Below are 23,565 nucleotides of genomic sequence, written 5' to 3'. Positions count from 1 at the left end.
ATTGTGCTGAAAGAAATCGAAGCTAAGGGAGAAGTCTTTGATGTCATTGTAAAATGCAGAATGGATGCACACCATACACATTCCTTTTGAAGGTTACCTTTTGTTTAGATGGTTGACACTAAAAAGTCTAGAAAGAGACTTCCCTTATGCAACGTTTGACATTCAGAAGAATATAGCCTGAAGTATGTCCTGGGAACTAGTTACCAATATTGGGCAAGGACCTCAGAGTCATGTTTAAGCATGTGGATTTCAGAAAAATGTATTGCTTAACAGCAAATAAGAACATTGTAAATAAGCTATACAGTTTTAATTGCAGTTGAATGCCATATTGGTGTCATGACAGCTTCTATCAAAATTGGTTCTAGTAGGTACGTATAATGTTGTTGGCTTCAAATAATTTTTCTTTGAAAATCCTTCCTGTCCAGTTTTCATTTCTACTGTATTGTCCACAATTTCAGCAACAGTTGTAGGTTGCTGATAACAAGCAAAGAGGAATACTTTAGACCAATATTAATTCAGGGGAAGAGTAACCTGGAATTTCGCATTACAAAAAATATCTAAGGGACATGAATGTTCCACTGAGGTTATCTATATATTATCCATCAAGAACAACAAGTCTAGTACACTGAGTAAGCATTTGCTCATGGGAATTTTATGAACATATGCTGAGTCATTCGAGATATTTTTGAGCTTCTATATGAAAACAGAAGTAGCAAAATGTATAACAGAAGTGTGCACTGGTGACTTGCCTTAAAAAGCTGCATGAGCAGATTTTCCAAACGTGATCCTTTATGCAAGTTTAGGATAAGTTATGAAACGGCTAAAAGTAAGGTACAGAACACTCAATACTGCAGTTTGATCTTTCAAAAGTTCTGTTAATGTCAACAGTCCCAGCAATAGACGGTTTTTAACCAGCATGGTATACTTTTCTGGAATATAAAAAAAATACTGGATTGCATTAAGAGTAAAAAATGATGCACCAAGGGTTTTGGCTCAGGTTAATTCCTACAGCTAATAGTCCCGAAGTTTGCTAAGCCAACTGTAGTCTGTTTTCCGTAGTTTCTTTAATTCCTTTTCCTCAGACCTTGAAAGCTCTGGTGCCTGCTCCTCTAAGAGGTACTCTGTTTTGAATTCTTGCAGATTATCCAGCGAGTCCATTTCCTTTTCTGAATCATCATCTTCCTCTTTGTCACTGTCCATATCCTCATCTATTTCCTCAGAGACTTCTCTTTAAGAGAAAAAAAAAAAGAATAAGGTCAACTCACTTGTATTAAAGAAATACAAGTGTGTGAATCTTGTACTACTCACAACTAAAGGTTTCAGGTCTATGACATTTGATCAGATTTTAAGAACTGAATCAGACAAGCTGAAGAAATACAAGACCTTCAATACCCAATTTGTGGGCCAAACCATATCCCCAGCATTACAAGAAACGCTCAATTTGTTAATAATGTAGTTAAGACTGAAGATTGATATATTTAGTACATACCTTGTCAAAAAATAATTAAATGCAACACTTTCCCCTGATTATAACAGTATTTATATTGGAGGATGCAAAATTTTTTTCTTAGTATTTTATCCAACATACTTCCATGGCTTTATTATAAGAAGTACAATGGTTTGTTAATGACCTGTAATCTTGAAGTTAACAATGCATTTTGTCCAGGTTTCTCTACTGCTTCAGATATACATCTTTGAGGTTTTCAACCATATTAAAAATACTTAGATCTGGTAAACCGCCTCTCTTGCAAAAAGCCAACTTACCCATTTCCATGCTTGCAGATCAGCAAGGAATTCACAAACATTGTACACAGGAATGAAGCTGAGGGCAAAACATAGGCTGGAGTTTGAAGCAACTGAAATGAGATGAACAGATTTTCCCATTTATCATCATGCAACAACTTCAAACTATACGATTACTTTAAAACGAAAATGCTTAAGATCTTAATAACTGAGGTATGTCTTCCCTAAATAAACATCCACATTTTACTAAACAAAACTGCTATTTTTTGTCAGGTGCAAAAATACTGCTACTTTGCTTACTTTATCTAATGTCACGTTAACACGGGGAACATTCTCTTCCTTACACAAATCCTTATTCAGCAGCACTGTTTCAATACAAAATGTATTACTACAGTTCAGAAGCCACTGAATGACTGGATTTGAGTGCTCACCTCTTTAACTGCAACTGTTCCTTGTGGATTCTGAACCCGAGCTGCTAGCTGGTCCTTCTGTTTATCCAGATCAGTCTGATGCTGTTGTCTGTGTCTCCCCAACAGTAGGGAGAATGGAGTGACAGGAGTGCTCTCATCTATTGAAAGCTGAACCACAAAGGAGCATTTAGAAGAGAAATACGGTAAAAGAAATTCTGCTTTATGGTAATGTAGGCACTATGAGTGACAAGTAAGAATGTTATGGGCAATCATACAACTTAATTTCCATGCAGAGAATATAATAAAAATCATACGTTTTCATAATCATTATGCCGTCAACTTAAAAGTATTTTTGGAGAAGCACCTCGAGTTAAAAGGAAAAAAAGGAATTCCAAGAAAAAAACAACAACATACCAATATACGTACAATAGAAGGAGAAATGACAGTGTACGAGTGTAGGAAGACTGATATCTGGGAAGTTATGTTTTCATTCAAAGATGCAAGTGAACATACCTGTTTGTTTGAAGCCACTATCCAGTCTTCTTCTGATTTTGTAACGAATGTCATCAGATCCTGAAAAAAACGACAACAAAAGTAAACGATAAAAAAAGTGATTTACTGTCTGCATAGGACATTTAAACAAGGTACATTTATAAGATATAAAGAGATTTGTGCCATGCTTGATATTCAATTTGTAAATTTAAAACTAATTCCCCGTAAGAATACACAATTACGAGGGATGCATTCTGGGTCTACTCCATAACTGAACATATAAGGTTCACACAGTTGTACTATAATTCATACAGCTTAAAAATGCTACAAGTTATTTTTAAAGTAAATGTTAATACTAATCAAATCAATATAAAGATTGTTAGTGGGTGGGTGTGAAAGACATCTTGACTGCATATATCTTTGATTTTTTACTCACAGTGAAACTTAAATGTCATTCATTTGGTATTTTCATAAGTAACATTACAATTGTGTTCTTTATTGAGTATTTTAGGCGATTATTGTAGACTTTCATTGAATCCTTTTACTCATCGAATGCTAATCATCTTTTGTTCATCGTTCAATTAATATTTTATTGACAGTCTTGCATTTTAAAGATTTTGTTAGCACCGACTTTTTCTTTGATGCCTACGTTTGTGTATTAGTGTCTAAAATACTCTGTGAAGTTGCCAGAAGATTAATTCTTCAAGAGGTGTACATTCTTGAGGCACAATAAACTAAAAGCTTGCAAAATAAGAGCACATAACTCAAGAACAACCTACATATAACGGGTGATCCTTCAAGATGCTACAAATAGCTATATGAAAGTTGGAAGTCTTTGGCAGAATCACTATTATTAATAAGTAACAATAACTACCTTTACATTTTCACCCCAAAGGTTCTGAGTGCTCCATATGTAATAGGGAACCCAGTTCATGCATTACTGAAGTAGGGCAACTTGAGTGTTGCAAAATGTGTTGTGTAGTAAGGATGCTGGCACATCAGGCAGAGAAGTGAAACAGAATAATAAGACATATAACAACAGTGTAATGACCTAACAGATGTAAAATAAAGACCTGAAACTACAAAAATCTCAAGATCCCAACTGTAAGCAGAATTGTGTTCTGAAATGCTCTTCCTGTTTTAACAATCCAGGACCTGAAACTACGAATTATTTCAAATGTAAGCTCTACCACTTTACGCAACAATCAAAAGGTGAGTTTTTTTTTACCATGTGCTCTGAAAGGAAGTAGAGTCGGGATCTGTTCAACCACTGGCTGCTCTCTGAGCAGTTGTCCTCTGCCGCCTCTCGGGGAGCGAAGACTGCACGCTGCACTTGGCCGAGACACACCGCCTTGTGGACATACAGGGGCCGCGGCTCGCTCGGTTTGAACACGAACACTGAGGGGAAACGCAGCACGTTTATTTCAGACGGTGGCTTTCACTGCTTCGTGACACACCGTCAAAATATGTGTGTCTTAAAAAACCCTCTCTCCCATATTTAAAAAAATTCGGCTTGAAGGTTTACATTTCGAAATTTTAAAAAAGTGCAAAGGTAAGGTAAAAAAGGTAATCAGGTAGGACAGCGATAACTCTTAAAATTCATTCAGCTTTATTTAAATCATCCAACTGAACTACAGTGGTGGTTTAGTGTGCATGGTGCTTTGAAAAAAAGCACAAAATTAATATGGGTTAAGAAAGACGTTTTCAGCAGCCTAAAAGAATACAGGATTCATACTCACAGTCAGAGCTTCCAGATGCAAATGAAAATGCAGCAATGTTTTCAGATAAAGGATCAGCCTCAAGACAAATGACATTTAAATCTGCGCTCCATTCCACTTGGGGGAAAATAAAAACAAACATTAAGTTTTAATATCAGCTAAACGTAATTGATGACAATACAACAAAATGTTTTTAGAGCACTTACATTTACAAGTCAGCAGGTTCCAACAGCAAAGCAAGTTATTAGTGGTGGTACCAAGGAGGTACTTTGAACAGCTTAGCCTCCCAAAACAAAGTTTCCTACAAGATCAAAAGAGTCAGTTTCAACAACTATTTCAGCCCATGACAAAGTGGTTTACAAAGTTACAAATTACAAAATTACAAATCACAAAGTGGTTTAATGCATTAAACAGATTACAGCCATTAAACTGTGACTTTAATCTGAGATGCATACTTCACTAGATTACTTCAGTACATATTAGAATTTTTAAGTTAAATTAAAAATTAGAACTGAATTTCTGTTTCAGTCTAACTACAATGTCCTGAGGATGCACATAGGGAATAACTTACAGTAACAAGTTTAATTGTAACTGCTGCACACAACACTGAAAAATAATCTGCAAGATTGCTGATTCATGCTTTACAGCAGACACAGAAATAACATCAATCAATGAAAGGCATTTTTTACATGTTGATTTGACACAAAAACTGCTTTAACTGCTGGTTATATTATATATAATTTCATTACAGCACTAGTAACATTCAAAGATGCACTTATAAATAATAGGAACAGCAAGATGCCTCAATATTTTTTAACATCAGGCAGCAGATGTAATCAAAGCCTTTTCACTTCTCACTACAAAATGTAGCTTGCTCTTGAAAACCAACATTAGATATGAGTAAATTCTTTGTTGACTAAATTCCTTGTATTGCCAACTTCCTTAGGTATTCCTTTATTGATTGAATATGATCCAGAGGAAGCATATAATAGTGATCTGTTATTTTAAGACTGCATTTAATTTTCTGACTATAGACACTTTTCTAAATCAACTCAATATTTACCAATCAGTGAATTAGTTTCAGAATATTTAATACATAAACTTTTACACCATGCAACAATACATTGGGAGTCAGAACTGTGCAGCGATTGGGGAGTATATATTATCACCTTGCATATTTGACCACATTAGTACTATCACATGCTTTCTTAACATACACATGAAATCCACTTGGTAAAATCAAGGCATTCCTTGAATTCTGATTTTCTTTTCCGATTATTAATGAGCCGGAAACATAGCAGAGGTGAGAATTAAAATAAAATAACAAAGGGTTTCCAGCTTTCCAACTCAGCGGCAAACTTGTTATAATCTTGCACAATAAGCATTTTAAACTCCTATAATACCATGCAAGAAAGCTCAACAGAAACTAGAGCAGAGTTCATTTCAGGTTGCAAGACTTTGGAACTCACATGCTTATAATTAGGTGACATGCTTGCAAAGTGGAAAGAGACAGCCAGAGCTGGCCTGAGAGCATTTTGGTTTGAATAGCTCTATCCTGATCTACTAAATGTTCCTCAATGTTTTATACGTCTTAGACTGTAAAACTAGAAGGTCAGTTTTAACTACTTTTTAACAAAATAAATTTACTTAAATTGCTAATAGGTGGAACAGTGGAGGGGAATGAAATAAACTGTTATATAAACCTTTCAGGAATGTATTTTTTTAATTTATCTCCTTATTTAACAAAACATCAAGCAGACTGGTCTTCCTTCTTAGCAAAAAAAACCCATGGATTGCTTTGTTTCTGTTTTTGGGAAAAGAAAAAAGCCTTTATTTTTAGACCTTATTTTCCCTGGAGGCTGACAGAATGTGCACAGGAGGTCCCAGGAGTCAGGGTTCCATATGGTGACGATCTCTTGGAAACTGACAGCCAGCAAGGAACCATCTGCAGAGAAGCAACTGTTTGTGACACTGAGATTGTGGTAGCTGCCCACAAAGTCACAAGTCCAGCACGTTTCCTGATCTGGAGACAAACAAAAACGTGTTTAAACGTCATTTTTCTTTAACACATAATTCTTTGGTCTTCTTCTTGAGAAAGCTATTAAATCTTCTATTAAATCCTGAACTAAGCTGTCTGAAACAAACAAAAAAAAGGTAATAGATCTTTAGTTTGAGATATATTTCTGGAACTAAACGCTCACGTCATGCAATGCATGAAACTTTAGCTGTGAAACCAATTTTGATCACTTAGGATACATACCAGAATTCTCTCCCAAGAGCCAGGCTTTAAACTGCCCATCCTTTCCTGCTGTCACCAACATGCTGGTTTCGTTGGCATTGCAGAAACAGAGAACTGTGATCTGACCCTCATGTGGGGATGTTACTGTGGTATTCAGCACAAAGCTTAAATAAAAAAATAAGAGTATTAATTTTGCACATTTAAAATCCCCCTTTCTGATAATGAAGTCATAAAAAAGAAAGTTATGTACCCAGGTTCATGGCATTCAATCTACTGATCTTTGTCCTTGTATACAAGACATTAAGGAGGTAATTCATACATGGTTTAAACATTTAACCATGTTCCTGTATCATGACAACAGTTATAGTTAAAAAAATCAAAACGAGTTGGTATTCAAGTGAAAGAGCTCAAGTAGGGAGATGGAGCTGATGGTAAAGGGTGCTGTGACAATGGCTTGAGGAATTTGAGAGCTTGAAATCTGCACTTCCCCTAGAGAAGAGAATGGATGCTTTTAGGAGCAGGGCTTGTTAGAAAGACTCCACTGGAGGACATGGCATGATCAGTGCTGAGATGGTCATCACCACATGAGAGTAAAAATGCAAGGGAAGTGAGTATTATCAAGGTTCAGAAATGAACCTTGTTTACACCAGCAACACATAGTGAGATACCACATTTTGTTTAAAGTCCAAAGGTAGAAAAGGTGTGTGGAAAAAATTCCAAGCACTCAGCAGCACATTATAGTAACACCAAGACACAGTTGAAATCAATCATAACACATAAAAGGAGGTGCGTCTCAGTAACACTTATTTTTTCCTGAGAGAAAGGAAAAAGCCTACTTGCGAACTATAAATTCAAATTTATGTTTTGTGGAATTTTCTGATGTTTTCAAATGTCAAGACTTAGAAATTAATAAACTACCAAACGGACTAGACACGCTGAAAAATTACAAATAGAGGCGATTCTTGTATTCAAACAGAATACGTCACACGCGAAAAGCAAATAATTAAATCATACATATGTTCACTTTAAATCTTCTTACTCGTTATAACTCTTGATTTTATATTCCAAAAGAACAATTCTGTTACATATTTGAGAAAAATCCAAAATCAGTAAGAAAGGAATCTGTAAAATTGATAGATTTCCATTTTGCTGTTAAAACTGATGCAGAATTAATGCTGTGAAAAAGGGTAGACTTGTTATCTGTACTGCAACAAATATGCAAAGCTCCCATCATCATGCAAAACAGCATAATCAGCAGTATGAAACTAACCTCTGTGTCTGCTCGTCATAGCCCCACATTTTCAGTATCACCTCCCATTCAGACAACTTGTTTTTCCTTTCTTCAACAGTTGCTAACCAAGAACCTTGGGCATCAAATGCAGCTTTGACCACTTCAAACTGCTGCAGGCCTGACTCATGGATATACTCCTGTTGCACTATGTCAAGCTGTTAAGAAAATGTACAAAAATAACATCAGAACCAAAAATCTATCCTTTACTCAAAATACAAATTATAAATTAACAATCTTCTAATTTATTGTTATAAAGTAATCTTCGTGTAATGCAATCTCTTTTTTTCCCCCCGATAACCTCATTTTAAAAACAATGTAAATAATGAATTATTTCAACCTTTGATGGAGTGAGATAAACAGTATTTTTTATCACATTATTAATTATAGAAGCTTCCAGGTATACTGGAAACTGAATCATACATTGTGCCTTACATAGGCAAATATTTTTTTTCTGTCTAAATGGTAAGCAAGATTTTAGATGTGTCATGCACGACATGGCTTTATGGTTGCAAGAGTCATTTTGAAGTGCAATTAAAACATCTACTTACATTATACAACTGCTTGTCGTGCTGGAGAGAATAAAAGAGCAAATGTCCAGGCTTCCCATTTAGCACTAATGCTTTACTTCTTGGGTCAATCATTAAATTGGTCTTGATATTATCTCCTTGAAAAAATGAGTCAATAAGTTAACTGGTGGTGATCAACTTCTTGAACAGAAATTCTGTGTATATATATTATTCTATTTACATACCTTTAACCAGGCCTTGGATTACACCAATGACTTTCAGGTTACTCTGGATAATTGTGATCTCTGACGGTTAAGAAAAGAAACAATATTTTTTCAGCTTGACTAAAATCCAGTGCCAGGCAATATTTCCAGAATGCTAAGAACATGTCAGCAGCTTTTTAAAGCCAAAGCACATTTTACTCAAAGCTCACTCCAATTATATTTAACAAAAAGTCTTGAAGTGAAGCCGATCTCTAAGCCAAACAAACCTTAGAATATAAAAAAAACTTTTCTTTTTAGATGAGAACAGTTCTGAAGTATTGCTTCAATATTTCAAGAGTTCAATGGTAAGAAAATATGCACAATAGAGAAATATGAAAAGAGACTTAAACATTAAAAGTAGCAGAGAACAAAAGCCTCACTATTGTCGCTGTGAGAGGTGCAGTACAGCACTCCATCTGGAGAAGCACAGACATATTCAATAGCAGCTCCCAGACGAGGCAGGAAATCCTTTCTAGTTTCTTCTCCATAGCGCCACTGTACTAACACTGACTCTATTCCACCACTCAGCATATTAGTACCTGGGAACACATTCAGAAAAACAAAGTTTTTAGTTAGTAAGCAAGAAAAACAATTATAGTAAATTTCACTTTGGGTTAAAGTTTATACCCTATAACACTGTTAAATACTGTTATTTAAAGACCTTACCTGCAGGTGTGAAAGACAGATCCTTTACAATATTATGGTGCCAGTGCTGTGTGGAGTATGTGTATTCCTTTTTCTGATTAAAATTTCTCCTGTAAACAAGATACATAAGTTATCCAAATTTACAAGTTACTATAATTCACACTTTTTTCAGATGGAGTATAAATGTGATCAACCCATTTGATGTTAAAACCTGCTTAATATCAAATAAAGACATATACAAATCTTTACCAGATCAGATGGCCTATGATTCAGAACTGAAGGCTGAAATTCCCAGTTTTCTAGTATTTGGACATATATAAAATAATAAGCTGGATGGCAATTCTGTAAAGGAAAGAGTTTCACACCAACACCTGACGACATTTACATCTACATTTGAATTGGAAACAGAATTGGTTTGAATAAATACCCACCATAAAAACACTTCAAGTCAGAAAATGCTTGTCTGGTCTCAAAAAACATACCTAATCTTTGGACAATAAAAGATGTGGCCAGGTGATATTCTAAATAACCATTAACTTATCAACCCTCACAGTTAAGATGCCATGTTCTTTTTTTTTAAGCCATTTTTAATTAATCAAAATTTAAGTCACAACCAACTTAACTTAGCCATGCTTCACTGGCTGCATCAGATCCACGAAACTATGAAGTATCTCACTGCTAACATGAACATCCTACCTCTTTAAACAATAAAACAATATCAAGTGACGATAAAGACAATTATTATAATAATATGTGTGGTTCTGGATGTTTTCTGTAACTCTATGGAATTATGCTGGAAAAGTGTCTTCCAAGAAAAGTACATCAATCAAACCTGTCAATGATCAGTGTTGCATATGCACAGAGTGCTACAGGAATAGTGTGGGACTGGAGTGGCTGTGTTGAAAAAAAAATAATCAATGAATCCATGTGGGGAAATTATAAAACAAAGAGCAACTGCCAATAACTTTTTATAATTCCATTCAGAGATAGATTTAAACCATATTAACTTTTGTGGCTGCTGCTTTACATAATCCTTCTTTGCAAACTGCCTCCATCTGTGTACGACAGACAAATGTAATCAGATCTCCAGGTTTCCAATTAAACTAATACATAATCTTAATAAAACCTATTCCATTCTAACCCTTTTGACTTTATTTCGGCACTATGCCAGGACAGCACAAGTCAACGGGTTTGATTTTAGAGAGGTCAAAATGGGACACTGATTTACAACTTATCAAAAGTTGTGATGGTCAAAAAGTTAAGGTGCCAGCCTTTGGAAGCTTTTAAAGGCAAATGGGTTCTCCTTTCAAACCCTGTTCACAGAATTAGTGATTACTGCTCTTGAGAAGTCTATATTTGTAGTGGACACTCTGCATGAAATGTCTGTCTGTCAAACGTTTCAGTAGTGGAATAATGACTAGGGTTCTAGAATCCCTCCCAAGACAGTTGGGGACACTACCCTTGACCTATATGTCTACTGCACTAAAGTTTAGTAAGATCTAATGTGTACTGGTTAATAGCTGTCAATCTAGAGGTATTGTTACTGTGAATTACACAAATCAATTTTGTTTTAAATGCTACTATATCTGAAACTTATTTTTAAGCGATGAAGAATCCTAGTTCATCACTCATGGGGCACCAGTGGGCCATTTTCCACCAGCAGAGAAGTCAAACTGTAGAGTCTCAATGATGCAATGTTTACAATAATGCAATATCCAGGTTGAAGCAATCTTAACTAGTAACAGAAACTTCCACATTGAAAAATATCTAAACCGAGCCTCAGATTGTGAAACGGTATGCAAAACTACAATCTTTAATCAAATAAAATTGCTAATGTTTAAGTGGTTGCAATTTCTTGGAAGTTAAGATGACAACATTTAAAACCCAATTTTGCAAAACAGTCACATGAATTTGCAGGAATTTTGGGGGTTTTGATAAAAGATACAATAACGTCATATTTAATTTTTTGTGTTGTTTTTACCCCCAAGGATGGTGTTGCAATCAAACTTTTAATAACATTTACTTGTTTTAACAACACAATAAAAATCAAAGGTGTACAATCTTAAACATTTCAGATTAATACCTGGTGGCTACAACTACAGTGACTCTTCTGATTAATACACCCATACTTTTTTCAGCATGAAACCTAAATATATGGCATCTTTACTGTGGAAAAATCAGCAAAGCAAAACTTTCATGGCTGTACATACCACAGCCTTATCTTCCCATCTTCATGGCCAGTGGCTATGCAGTCCTCTTTTGGGTGACAGGTAACACATGTGAACATATTCTTGGCTCCCTTTTTATCAGTAGCTTTTAAAGCCAGCCTTAAGGGGGAAGTCAGAGAATTAACATCACTGCAATTTTTATACTATGTGAGGTAAAGGGGAATATAAAGACAAATATATATATATGAAAAATAGTTTAGAAAAAGTTAAGGATATGGACACTTAATAAAATAAATAAGTTGTACATTTTATTTTAGTTTTTGTTTAAGAAGCCACTGATCTGAAGATAAATCATAATACAAACAAGACAGATGATCAAGTTGACAATCTTGGTCATCTTGTGCCTCAGTCTTGGAGGTCAGGAAATGACTATAATTCTTACTATATTACAGTAAAACTAATGTAATCACAAATGAATAAATACATTTAAAAAATGTTGTATATTTTTGGATAAAATGGATCTCCTTTCTAACTTCCCACAAAGTCATAAAAATTGTAGTGGGGAAGGCTTTATAAGATAAAAGGAACAATTACCTGTAAGTCTTTTGTTTCTTGAAAAAGTACACAGACATATGTAGACCTTTCACAGAAGCAATATATGTGCCCTGTACAACAAAGGAAAAAAACCCAGATTAAACCCGTGTATAAATATACAGGAATAAAAATAAGTCCAATCATATTCAATTTTGAAATATTCAACTACTACATACACAATACATTTCAACAGGAGAATAAAAAGTGTCATTCTTACACATGCTCAGATTTTATAACAGCTACAACTGTATTAAAATACTTTTTATAAATGATAGATTGCACTGTATTTTAATAGGTCTGTCAGTCATGTGCTGCGTCATCGCGGAGATGATTTTTCAGTTGACCCCAAAGGTCAATTCTCACAACTGAAGAGAGAGTTTGAACATGTGAAGCGATGCGCATCTCGTACCCCTCTTCCAAAAGAGGTTGCCTTTGGGGCAGGGTTGACATTACTTAACAGGATGGACACATCTCTGGCTTCCACCTCCTGGTCGGACACTTTTGGAAGCTGAACAGAAACCAACTGAAAAGCCTCTGCCAAAACAAGACAAAACCAAATGTCAAAAACATCTGCAAGTAGCTCTTAGTAAAAGGAGCAACAGATCTGGTACAAATTAACTTCAGAAGGCATCTATCTATTAAGTGTGCATATAGCAGTAACTAATTTGTCACAGCCTTCACTGGGAAGGATAAGTTAAGGTGGATTCCTAATATGACATTCCAGTGGAGTATTAAAATTGGCATGATTAATGGGGACTATTTCGGGCTATCACACACTGGCACAAGTCCTGTGTACCTTAAAGCACAGGATGTTCTTAAAACTAATGATTAACACAGGAGATCACGCTACTATTCCCTTGTATGCTTTTGAAGTTCTGCCCTTGATATAACACTGCATGGCAGACTTATTTAAACATTTTAAAATACTGGGGTCTCTTGATGACACAAAGGGGGTCCTCCTGGCAAACAGAAAAACCAGGAACTTATTGCAATAAGAATTATATTGATGGATATGAAACAATTTAGAATTTCTGTACCAAGCACATATTGTTTGGTCTAGTTGTTTACATTATCCTGTAACAGACAAGGCATGGCATCTGAACAGTTGCCAAATTTAAAAAAAATGCTTTTGCAACAAATATTACATAGAAGACAATATTACACTTGTGAAAGACTTCAGATGATACTGAAAGAATGTGCATTATGGCTCTGGTATATACACCTATATGTACCTCACATGGGTGAAATTAAAATTTGATACACATATAGTATTTTGACATTTGTGCAACATCTAGCAGATGTAAACATCCCCTCTCAGCAACTGTTCAAATATAATAAAAATGTAACTTTTTTTTTTCCAAATAAATACAAAGTTAATTACTGGCCACTAGTAGGTATGCAGTCAGCATTTGTTTTTGTCAGTCCCACCCACAGAAACAGTAGATTTTAAAACACTGCCTAAAAGGATATACAAGTAAGCCTTTAAATACAAAGAGAGGCTGCACTAAAGGTTTAAACTAAAATCACTGGCACTTGTTACTTAGTGCTGATATTCACATACTTGAACTACCTTTCAGGACCAAATCAAGAAAATATAGTAAATAATTAACCACTGCATGTGGGTTTTGAGTCAGTTAATTAATTTCCTGTAGACATGACAACAGAAAAACCTGACCAGTGATTTCAGTTACACTCACTGATGATATAATGACACTTGCTCTCCGATAGGCAAAATATCAAAAACTCTCAGTTATTCTTTGCATTTGTCTGTCATTACTGATGCAGAAATTCTACACTTTTTTTCCATCCAGCTCCAGACAGTGCCATAAGTAGTGTCTGAAGTAGCAGTAACAAAAAGGATTAACAATAAGAGAATGAGAGACTAATATCTATCTTTAATTGCCACAGACAAGAAAGCAGATTCCAAAATGCCTTAGCCTATACAGTTTCATTTATTGAAGAGGATCTAGTATTTTTTCTAAAAGCATTCTTACCACTGTGCCTTTTAATTAAACAGCACCACATTAAAGCAAACATGTAGTAAGGTAAGGAACAAGAATAGGTTAATTACATGCTGAAAAGAGAAGAGAGAGAACATGTTTAGGCTGTGGAGCCTTCTTCAGGTGTGAGCTCACTGCGTTTTCTCTCTTATCTTTTCAGCAGGGAATAAACCCATTTCTTGTTCCTTTGCAGACTACGCATGCTGACACAGCTACCCACCTGAACCACATGTAGTAAGGTAGGTCATTTGTTTCACTGTTACTGTCCATGCTACTTGAAATCAAAGAGTTATTTACTTGCATGAATAACCATTCATGTTTTAACAAAAAGGAAGATAATTAACTTATTATTTAGTAGTAAGCTGTATCAGTTAAGGAATGACAGTGTTTTGGTGTCTATTCATATCAATCCTATCCTGATTTAGGAGTACAATGTAAAAACATGTCTGCTCCAGATTGGAATAGGATTAAAAACATCCACAACTCCAGCAAGAGGACTGCATTAATCAAACCATCATTTGGTTACTGTGAAGAATTAAGTCCAATGTAGAAATGAGCAATCAACAAGCAAATAATCCTGAATCCAATATTCAGACATACATTTTTTAATAGAAAAATTAAGCCAGAAATGGCTTTAAATTTTACCTGATTCTTTGTTGCTTTCCATGGGGATGATGAGAAAAACTGTTCCTTCATGGTCAGGTGAGACATACAGGGCTAAGAGTTTGTAGCCAATTACAAATGTCTAAAGAAATAACAAAATACAATTACACATATGCATACTGCACAAGGAAAGTAATTAATTTAAGTAAGTGTTAAGTGTGGAACAATGCATTACCTTAATCAGAATGCCATCAGTGAAGTCCCACAGCTTAACAGTGCCATCTACAGAGCAGGAATAAACCTGCAAATAGAAGGGTTAAAAATCTCCTGTTAAAATACCTAAACATAGAAAGGATGCACAAAGGACACAAGGTCTTATTTTACCCATCCTAGGGAGTGCCCCAATCACGTACTGTCAATGTGGAAGACACAAGAATTCATTTGAGTCTTCTTGAAGTAGAGCTTCATTAAAATTTTCATAACACTGCAGTTACTGCTGTCACAAATACGAACCACATTTAGTTCTTAAATATTGATACAACTTTATAGAACACAATGACAAATCATACTCAGAAATAGATCATTCAATTGATCCTTCCTCAGGGAACTTTCTGCTGAAATATCAGCTAGTATGTTGCCTGTAGCAGCAAAACTAGCAGTGTAGATCATCTTGGAATGGACCAGCAATGCACCAATTTTCAATAACGACTTACAGGTACTGTAGACCACACTGCAAAAACAGTCTCACCATTACACCTCTCACCATGTCACATGCAGGGATCTCATGATAAAAAAACACATTACGTGTAACATGGATGGCCAACCATGGGTCTGGAGGCCCACAATCTGGTAGCTTTTATTAGCTATATCAGTTATGAAACACTGAGACAAATTTTGTTTTCTTCGCTTATGCAAGAGAGTTGGTCAACACAGTAGCTTAGGGATCATTTTGAATTAGAATACCAGCATCTTTGCACTTAATGTCCAGAGCTGACCATTTCTAATTCAACTGAATGAATTTAGCAAACTGAACAAGCTCTCATGCTTCAGACTTTTACTCTGATCATCCTGACCTATAATAATTTACTAAGGCACTCCTCTTCTTGTTTTTTTAAAAACACGCGCACACTTTGAATCCATACTCTTGCATCTTTTCTGTCCATATGAGCTCTTTACCATAGTATTACATTAATTTGACTGGAAATTTGTCAAGACTCTTTCAACAGATTTTAAGGTATGAAATGCCATAAAGATAATCGGTAGTGTAGTACACATAGTAATTTGAACTATTTGAAATTTAATTATGTAAAAGAACTCAGTTGGAAAGAATCCAGCAGATGTGTGGGGATCTAGGGCCAAGCTAGGTAGTCCCAATATCTAAAAGGGGGGCCTGGACTTTTTCTTGACAATACAGTGCCTTGAAAAAGTATTCAGACCCTTGACCAATTCTCTCATTTTACTGATTTCAAATCCTACATTTAAATTTTGTTCTCTGTGATATTTTTATTTCAAAGCACTGAAACTCAAAATTAATTATTTTAATGTGACTGTTGTATTAGAAAATATTCTTAAGAAAAATAAAAAACTGAAATATGCTGTTTTCATAGGTATTCAATCCCCGTGTTGCAGAAGCACTAAGTTTACACAGGTCAAAAACACTTGCCCTAACGAGGACACAATTGCCTTACAATTGGCCTCTAACTGTGAATCTTTAAAATATCTGCCACATTATCTGGATAAAAACCCCACAGTGCTTAGAAATAAAAAAATATCACAGAGAACTAAATTTCAATGTAGGATTTGGAATTCAATAAAATGAGAGAAATGGTCAAGGGTTTGAATACTTTAAGGCACTGTATATCCCAAAAGGCTCCCCAAGATCAACAATCATTAGGTAGTCAGTAAAAGAACTGAGATTAATAAATTAATTATGTACACTTTTAGTGCAAAAAGAAAAGTGAAAAGAAAATGACAAGTGTGTAATTGGGTAGAAACACAGACGACCACGAGACGTCAATTGCTAGATGAAGTGGTGCAGATTCATATACACTCGATGTACACTAAATGCCTGGAGGCAAACGGACCTGGAGGTGGTTTGATGGGTTTAAGGCAATGCCAGTAACAAGGTCCGAGTGTCCGTGTAGGATGCGGACACATTCTTCTGTCGCGGAGCTGTAGACTTTCACCGAATCCCCTGACGAGCAAAGCAAGAACCTGGAACATGAACGTTTATAGTTATGCAATAAATATGCTAATGTTCCATTCACAAACACCTCTGGCCGTGGAAGGTCAACGCGTCACCTGAAGAACTGGGAGATGGTGTTACAATTGGTCAAATGATTTAGCTCGTCAGAACGAAAACCCGCAATCATACCGGCCTCCCAGGAACAGGATTGGGCTCCCCAGATAGACCCTTTGTATTTAAAGAAATACTATCCACATCTGTGCAGGCAAGTGTGCCATCTCTTAAATAATATTTCCATTGTTGCTCCAGAAACCCAGTAAACGAAAATTGTTCTATACAATGATAATTTCCACTTTGAGAAAAAAACAAATCAAAACTGTATTTCCAGGAAACAAAGATTACTGCTTTTACCAAGCAAAACCATATATTTAAATGCCTTCTATTATTCAATCTATATGGCTTTGAATTTCAACAGGCGCAATACAACTTGTATGACAAAAAGTTTGGGCTCTGCGATACTACCGATGACGTTAATGAGGAATAAAAGCTCCACGTTTACATAAAACATTGTTCATATATTAATATCCACAAACATAACTTATAACATATTATTATTACCACCTCATAACTAATTACGGTCTTCCAACGAGTAAACCAACCAGCGATTCCCATGTAAAATAATGCTTCGTTAATATTTTTGTACAAGTAGAAGATAGCCATTCAAGTATACGTAACTGCAGCATGTTTCGCAGATGCCAGAATTTGTATAAGTCAAAAATACACTCATCAGATTTACTAAAGCACTCTGTCTCTTTTTATAAAAACATGTTAACACTTACTTTGAATCTAGCGTGAAAACAGGTTTTCTGAAGTTTATTTTGCTACCACCACTCCGAACCACGCGGATTTCTCCGGGCTCCACCATCTTCTTTCCAATGTCTGAACTCTAACCTCTGCACTCTAACCCAGCCATCGCCACAAAAACAGGAAGTGCAGTTACGCGTGGTTAGGTTTCCTTAGTAGAGTCTTCTTCTCAAGTGAGATGTAGTATTTATTCGTCTTTAAACAGTTCTGTAATTTAACTACGATATTAAATTTGGGTATTGATTTCTTCATAGTGTACTAAACATTCCGTGAAATATGATTTGTTTAGCTATTTTTTGCTTGATAAGCTACTGCTAAGAATTTGGAGATACAGCGAGTAGTATTTCTGCTGCTGTGAGACAGTATTGTATATAGTACCTGAAGGTGTGGTACTATATTGTATATAGTACCACACCTGAAGAAGGCTCCACGGCCGAAACGTTGTGTTCTCTTTCTTCTTTTTTTCAGCATGGAATAAACCTATTACTTGTTCCTTTGCAGCCTACGCATGCTGACGCAGCTACCCACCTGAACTACTATTGTATATAGTATATGGATATTTTCGATTTATTTAACTGTACTAGGACGCATAATACGCCTTAACTTGTGGACTGTTTTCTTATGTAACTGAAAACCTTTAAAGATAATGCATACCAATGGTGTTGATGATATTCTTTCATCACTTTATTTTATAATAAATCCGTAGAAAATTCACAGGGCTATAGTTGATTTTTTTGGTTAGTGTAGACGATTACTAATAAACTTTCCGAATGAAATTGTTTATTGCTGAAATTAATTAGTATAAGCATTAACATTTTTTATTACTTTCATCACGATATTTTAAACACTTGTGGTTTAACCTAAAGGCGATAAAATAATCCACTGTTCTGGTAAACCTTTAAATCTTACTTTCCAGCTCTTCACATTTTTCTATGGGGTTATGTGAGTGAAATAGTCTAGAAAGAATCTTGCAAGGCAACACATGGGTGTTGCATTTTTAAAAGACCTTGTTATACCTTATTTTATTTGGGTAGGGTAGGATGCAGTAAAATTCTAGGAATTGCTGCATTATGTCCAGATTTTTTTATATTTCACTTTTGATATTTTTTGTGATTTAGTACAGTAAGCCCTTTCAGTTTTCATCAGAGAAAATAACAAGGGAATTAGAGACAAGATTTCAAAATCCTCAAAGCCATTGACAGTGCCAGTCCAGGGTCTTTTTCTCCTATACTTTGTCTGCAATACTTTTGAGGATTTTAACTTGTCTTATGTATCCTCGTAATCTTGTTTAAGACATAAAGGTTCAGGTACTTCAGTCTGTTAGTGTACTATAGGGCATTTTCTAAAGCCCTGGAATGTATCTACTCTTCTCTGAATGGATTCCAGAGCAGATGTATCTTTCTTATAATATTGTGACCAAAATTGAAAATGGTATTCTGAATGAATATTGTCGAGATGTAAATGATTTGTCAACATAAACACCTAATACGTCTTCCTAAATAGCCTCTTCTAGCTCAGAGTTACCCATTTTGTATTTAAATTTTGTTTTTGCTACCTGCATTTCAAACCCTACAGCTGTCTTAATTAGACATCATTTGCCAAGTAAAGGTTTATTAATAGACCTTTACCTGTTCCTTAGCAGCCTACGCATGCTGACGCAGCTACCTACTTGAAAATCATCAGCCAAGTGTTTGCCCAGTCTTGCATTGTACCTAAATCCTTTTGAATTGCATTTACTGTTTCTGTTTGAAAATCATAATTTGGTATCGTCAGAAAACTTGTCCAGTTGATTTATGATACCAAAATCTAGATCACTGATAAACATTAGGAAGAGTAGCGATCCTTGTGGTAGTCCATTTATTACAGTTTCGAAATCATATAATTTCTTATGAATGGGTAGTACATTAGCAATTCTCCAGTCCCTGGGTACTACCCCTGTCTTGAGCAGCTGATGGACGAGTGGTGTTAATAGCTTATGAATAATATCTCATTTCCTTGACTACTTATTAAGATGAATTAATTGACAATTAGTAAGATAACATTAGGCAATGGAGATATATTCATCTTGAGTGCTTCTAATATTCTTCTGCGCTCTTAAACACTTCTGTCTACATTTTTTATTATTAATTTTAGCACTCTTTGCCATATTCCTTTTCATTTCTCACTTGTTCTAATATCTTTTTAAACTGTGCTTGCAATCCGTTGTACTCATTTTGTTTAATTGGATGCTGTTCTTTTTTATCATGTTATTAATGAAGCACTTTCTTTTTCTAATTTTTCCTAGTTGATTTGTTGATCCATTTGAGATTCTATTTTCAACCCTTGATAACTATTAAGATACATTTGCTGTTTTCTGTGTATAATTTCAAAATTGCTTCAAAACACACTAAAGGTTCTCTGCTGGTTCTCTCACCCGTTTGTCTCACTCAGTCTTGTTTCTTTGAAGGGACAAGATCTAAGCATTTCCCCCTGTAGGCGGTCCTACAAATTGGCTAAGATGAAAGTGTTTAATTAAATATTAATTGGATTGACATATCACTAGCAGTTGTTTTCTGTTTTATTGTCTATAATACAATATTATAATAAAGTATTGACCTCGTAGAACTCTTTCCAATAAATTTTTGAAAGTGCAAAGCAGTTTTTAAAATTAATCAGGATTTCCTCCCATTCCTCTATGAAAACAACAATGGATTTTGCGTTTTCGACTGTGATGAAAAACCGCATGACTGCTTTGCAGAAATTTCATGTAAATTGCATCAATTGCTGGTAGGTCACTGTTCTGTTTTAACTGATCTTGCCACCAGAGGGCGATAGTGGGGAGCGTTTCAATCCACCCCCCTTCCTTTTTCCATCCGTTTCGCGATAACTGTATTTTTAATCCAGAGCCGCATCGCCATCCCAGCTCGTTTCATCGACGCTGGAATTCTGCCACCTATCCCTCCTGTTACCATGGCGCATCCATGAGAAGGGAGAGGTGGGACTCGGTTCTTCAAGCTCCATTTTACTTCAGCAGTTATGTCTCGTTTTCTCTGCTTTCTTTCGCCATGTCTGAGCTCCCTGCTTACCTGTTCTTGTCAGCGCTGTTAATTTTCTCCAAGGATGGGTTGATGGAGAGGGTGGAGGGTGCCAGGACCGCTGGTGGTCCTGCGGAGCTGGTGGACGACAATGTCAACTCCATCATCCAGGAGGCGTCCAGCAACGAGCAACGCCATCATCAGCACCAACATCAAGTGCAAATGGCATCAGTTTCGACATCAGGTAGTCATAGGTCTTTGTAATTTATGTTATTTCTTACAGCTGTTAATGTGGATTGAAATAATTGAATGGAATAAAATTGCGAAAATGGTTATGATAAAAAAGTGTTATGTATCCTGTTTAACGTCGCATTTCTGTTGCGGGTTATTGGCAGTATAGCACATTGAAGCAATTTGTTATGAAATATAACTACCATGCGTAATATTTCAGCAAACGATTACCCTATACTATTTCAGGTTTTTGAAGGAGAGATAATTTCACGTCGTTTTATTTTCAAAGTGGTTTCCTCGGGTCTTACATCAGCGTTGTATATTTTAAGCTTGTTACATGTTTACATCTGAGGTAGCGTTTTGTGTCAACACTGCGTGAAGATCGGTGATTAAAGGGTTTCTACCTCATATCCCATTCTACAATGTCAGCAATAGGACACGCTGATACAATTTCTACAACATTATCTAACGAGCTGTTTTGATATAATAATTATTAAGAGAACGCGAAAAATACAAATCATCTCAGCTTGCCGTGTGTTGTTATTTCAGATGTTATTATTTTAATATCAAATTACTTACAGCTGAGTAAACAGCTAGTTTACCATGCTGAATTTCGGGAATGTATTGATTGTATATGTAATGTAGCTCAACGCCTGACAGTAGCAGAAACGTGTGCTATAGCACTTACTGGGTGACTAATGGAAATAATCTAATTTTATTGATGGATTATTCTATCCAACTGTCCACTTACAAGTCCACCGCATTCTTCTTTAGTTATTTGGTGAATTAATATTATTTCTTAGGATCCAGAGAGTGGTTATTTATATCCTATATAGTGTCCTCCTGATGTCTGCAGACTACAGTATATTTATTCATTCTGGCACAGTAAGTCATGAAGAGAAAATGTTAGACTCTGAAAACAAATGTGTTACTAATACTATCATGCAGATTCTCAGTGCAGTCTCCGGGGGTGAAGAGAAAAAAAAAAGGTACATTTCACATTAAGAGGCAGGTTATGTATGAAATTAAATAAAAAGTTAACATCCTACACTGGCTGTGCTTTGCCAGGATGATAGCTGTAACAGACCCTGTCCTCATGTAGGACAGTCACAAGGGTCTGCACACACTAAATTCACAATTGTCCAGAGAAGTGAGGTCAGAGAGGCTTTAGTGCCTGCAAACAAAAATCCCTCTTAGTATGGCTATCTGCAACAAATTAGAGTCCTTGTTACGGCCTCTAGTGGCAGAGTCGTTGTAACTGCAACTTGTCAGAACAGCTTTTTTAGAAAAATGTGGAACCTGTGTTTGAATGGCATAAAGTGTTTTTTTTCTCTGTTTAACATTACAAAAAGCCTCATGTTTTGAACTGGAGGCAGTATTTCTCGGAATAATGATCAATATGTGTCTGAAGATTCTAGTAGCTGTATGGGGCCTAATATAAAGTCTACATTCTATGTATGGTACTGTATTACATTTCCACATACAGTATTTCCCTTAGGAATCTTACATTGTGGGCTGAAAGAATGTGAGTGGTGAGTGGTTAGATTCAGTTCCTGGCTCTTCCTGGAATTTATGATTTCGTGCAATGCAAGAATGAATGTAAAAAGACAATATAAAATTTCGTACTTTAATAATTAAAAAAAAGTATTGTGAATCTCCACCACTTCATTGCATTTGTTGCAGAAATGCCTGTCATTTTTTAAATGGATAAAAAATCAACTGAAATTTTCCCTTTTTCCCTCGTAAAGGAATGAAAAATATCATTACATTGGTTTAGGGCCTTGTGCGTTTCTTGGAGGTAATATTAGTTTTAATTACCTTTGAACTAGAGTGCTTTCACTGTTATGCAATGTATAACTTTGCAGCCATTGTGCATGTTTAAAAATAAAATAAGATGAAAGACCAACATTCTAGATTAATCAGGCTGTGTCTTGGTATTTATTGTCTTAGAAGCCAATCACATAATACAGCTTTTGCACTGTATACAGTATATATTGCCCTGTCTAATGTTTAATATATATGTCCTCAGATGTGTTCCCAGGTAACTAATAACACAATATAAACTATAGGACATTTCCATTTCAGTGAGTTTTGAATCACAGCAATCCTACATATCACTGGCTATAGGATTAACTGTCATAAATTAAAGGTGACTGGATTAAGAAGGATTATCCATATTTTTAAAATATGCTGGGATTTCATGTGAATCAGTCAGTGAGGTTCTTCACCTGAATGTTCTCAAGGGTTTTAATTTGCAAACGTGTCTCTTCTTATCACACAAGCACAAGGTTAGAAAAATTGCCTTTTGCCAAAGTCTTTTAATTTACACAATGTACTCTATAAGTCATTTCCTCTAAGGATGTCATGAGCTAGCATCTTACTTCTTATAATCTTTACATTGTGTTTCAGATTTCTGTATTCCATGGTATTTCCTCAGTTGCCTATTGTACATGTTCACATCGTAGGTAGAAAGAACATAAGATTTCCATAAAGGACCCACACAACAGGAAGCTACACTGTATTTGGCCCTTTCGTTAGTGCTCATTTGTTGGTTAAGAAAGCAAAATGAAACAAAAATTTCGTCCATCCAGTATTTAAT

The 23,565-nt window shown here is 35.5% G+C and overlaps 2 protein-coding genes across 9 annotated transcripts in view; one reads left to right on the top strand and one right to left on the bottom strand.

Moving 5' to 3' along the window:
- Positions 1-630: 630 nt before the first annotated feature.
- wdr75 (WD repeat domain 75) lies at positions 631-17,804 on the bottom strand. The gene is made up of 21 exons (XM_006636669.3): positions 17,697-17,804; positions 16,757-16,886; positions 14,908-14,973; positions 14,715-14,814; positions 12,479-12,603; positions 12,070-12,140; positions 11,518-11,634; positions 9,329-9,417; positions 9,043-9,201; positions 8,645-8,704; positions 8,442-8,557; positions 7,873-8,048; positions 6,624-6,766; positions 6,206-6,386; positions 4,570-4,664; positions 4,385-4,480; positions 3,874-4,043; positions 2,667-2,726; positions 2,175-2,321; positions 1,765-1,856; positions 631-1,228 (listed from the first exon to the last, which is right to left on the bottom strand). Exons 1-21 carry the CDS (start codon positions 17,780-17,782, stop codon positions 1,012-1,014), a joined length of 2,496 nt encoding a protein of 831 aa, XP_006636732.2. The 5' UTR covers positions 17,783-17,804; the 3' UTR covers positions 631-1,011.
- A 2,714-nt stretch (positions 17,805-20,518) lies between these two features.
- fam171b (family with sequence similarity 171 member B) overlaps positions 20,519-23,565 on the top strand; it is a 36,049-nt gene continuing 33,002 nt past the window's right edge. For 7 of the 8 annotated variants that reach the window (XM_069196587.1, XM_069196581.1, XM_069196582.1 and 4 more), the window contains exon 1: positions 20,519-20,979. In XM_069196587.1, coding sequence (XP_069052688.1) covers positions 20,682-20,979 — 298 coding nt within the window. In that variant the 5' untranslated portion in view covers positions 20,519-20,681. The remainder of the gene's footprint in view (positions 20,980-23,565) is intronic. The other variant, XM_069196588.1, reaches the window with a different exon arrangement.

This window comes from Lepisosteus oculatus, chromosome 12, assembly GCF_040954835.1.
Source record: "Lepisosteus oculatus isolate fLepOcu1 chromosome 12, fLepOcu1.hap2, whole genome shotgun sequence".
In the NCBI taxonomy this organism is placed as follows: Eukaryota; Metazoa; Chordata; class Actinopteri; order Semionotiformes; family Lepisosteidae; genus Lepisosteus; species Lepisosteus oculatus.
This window is presented reverse-complemented; position numbering and strand designations above follow the sequence as displayed.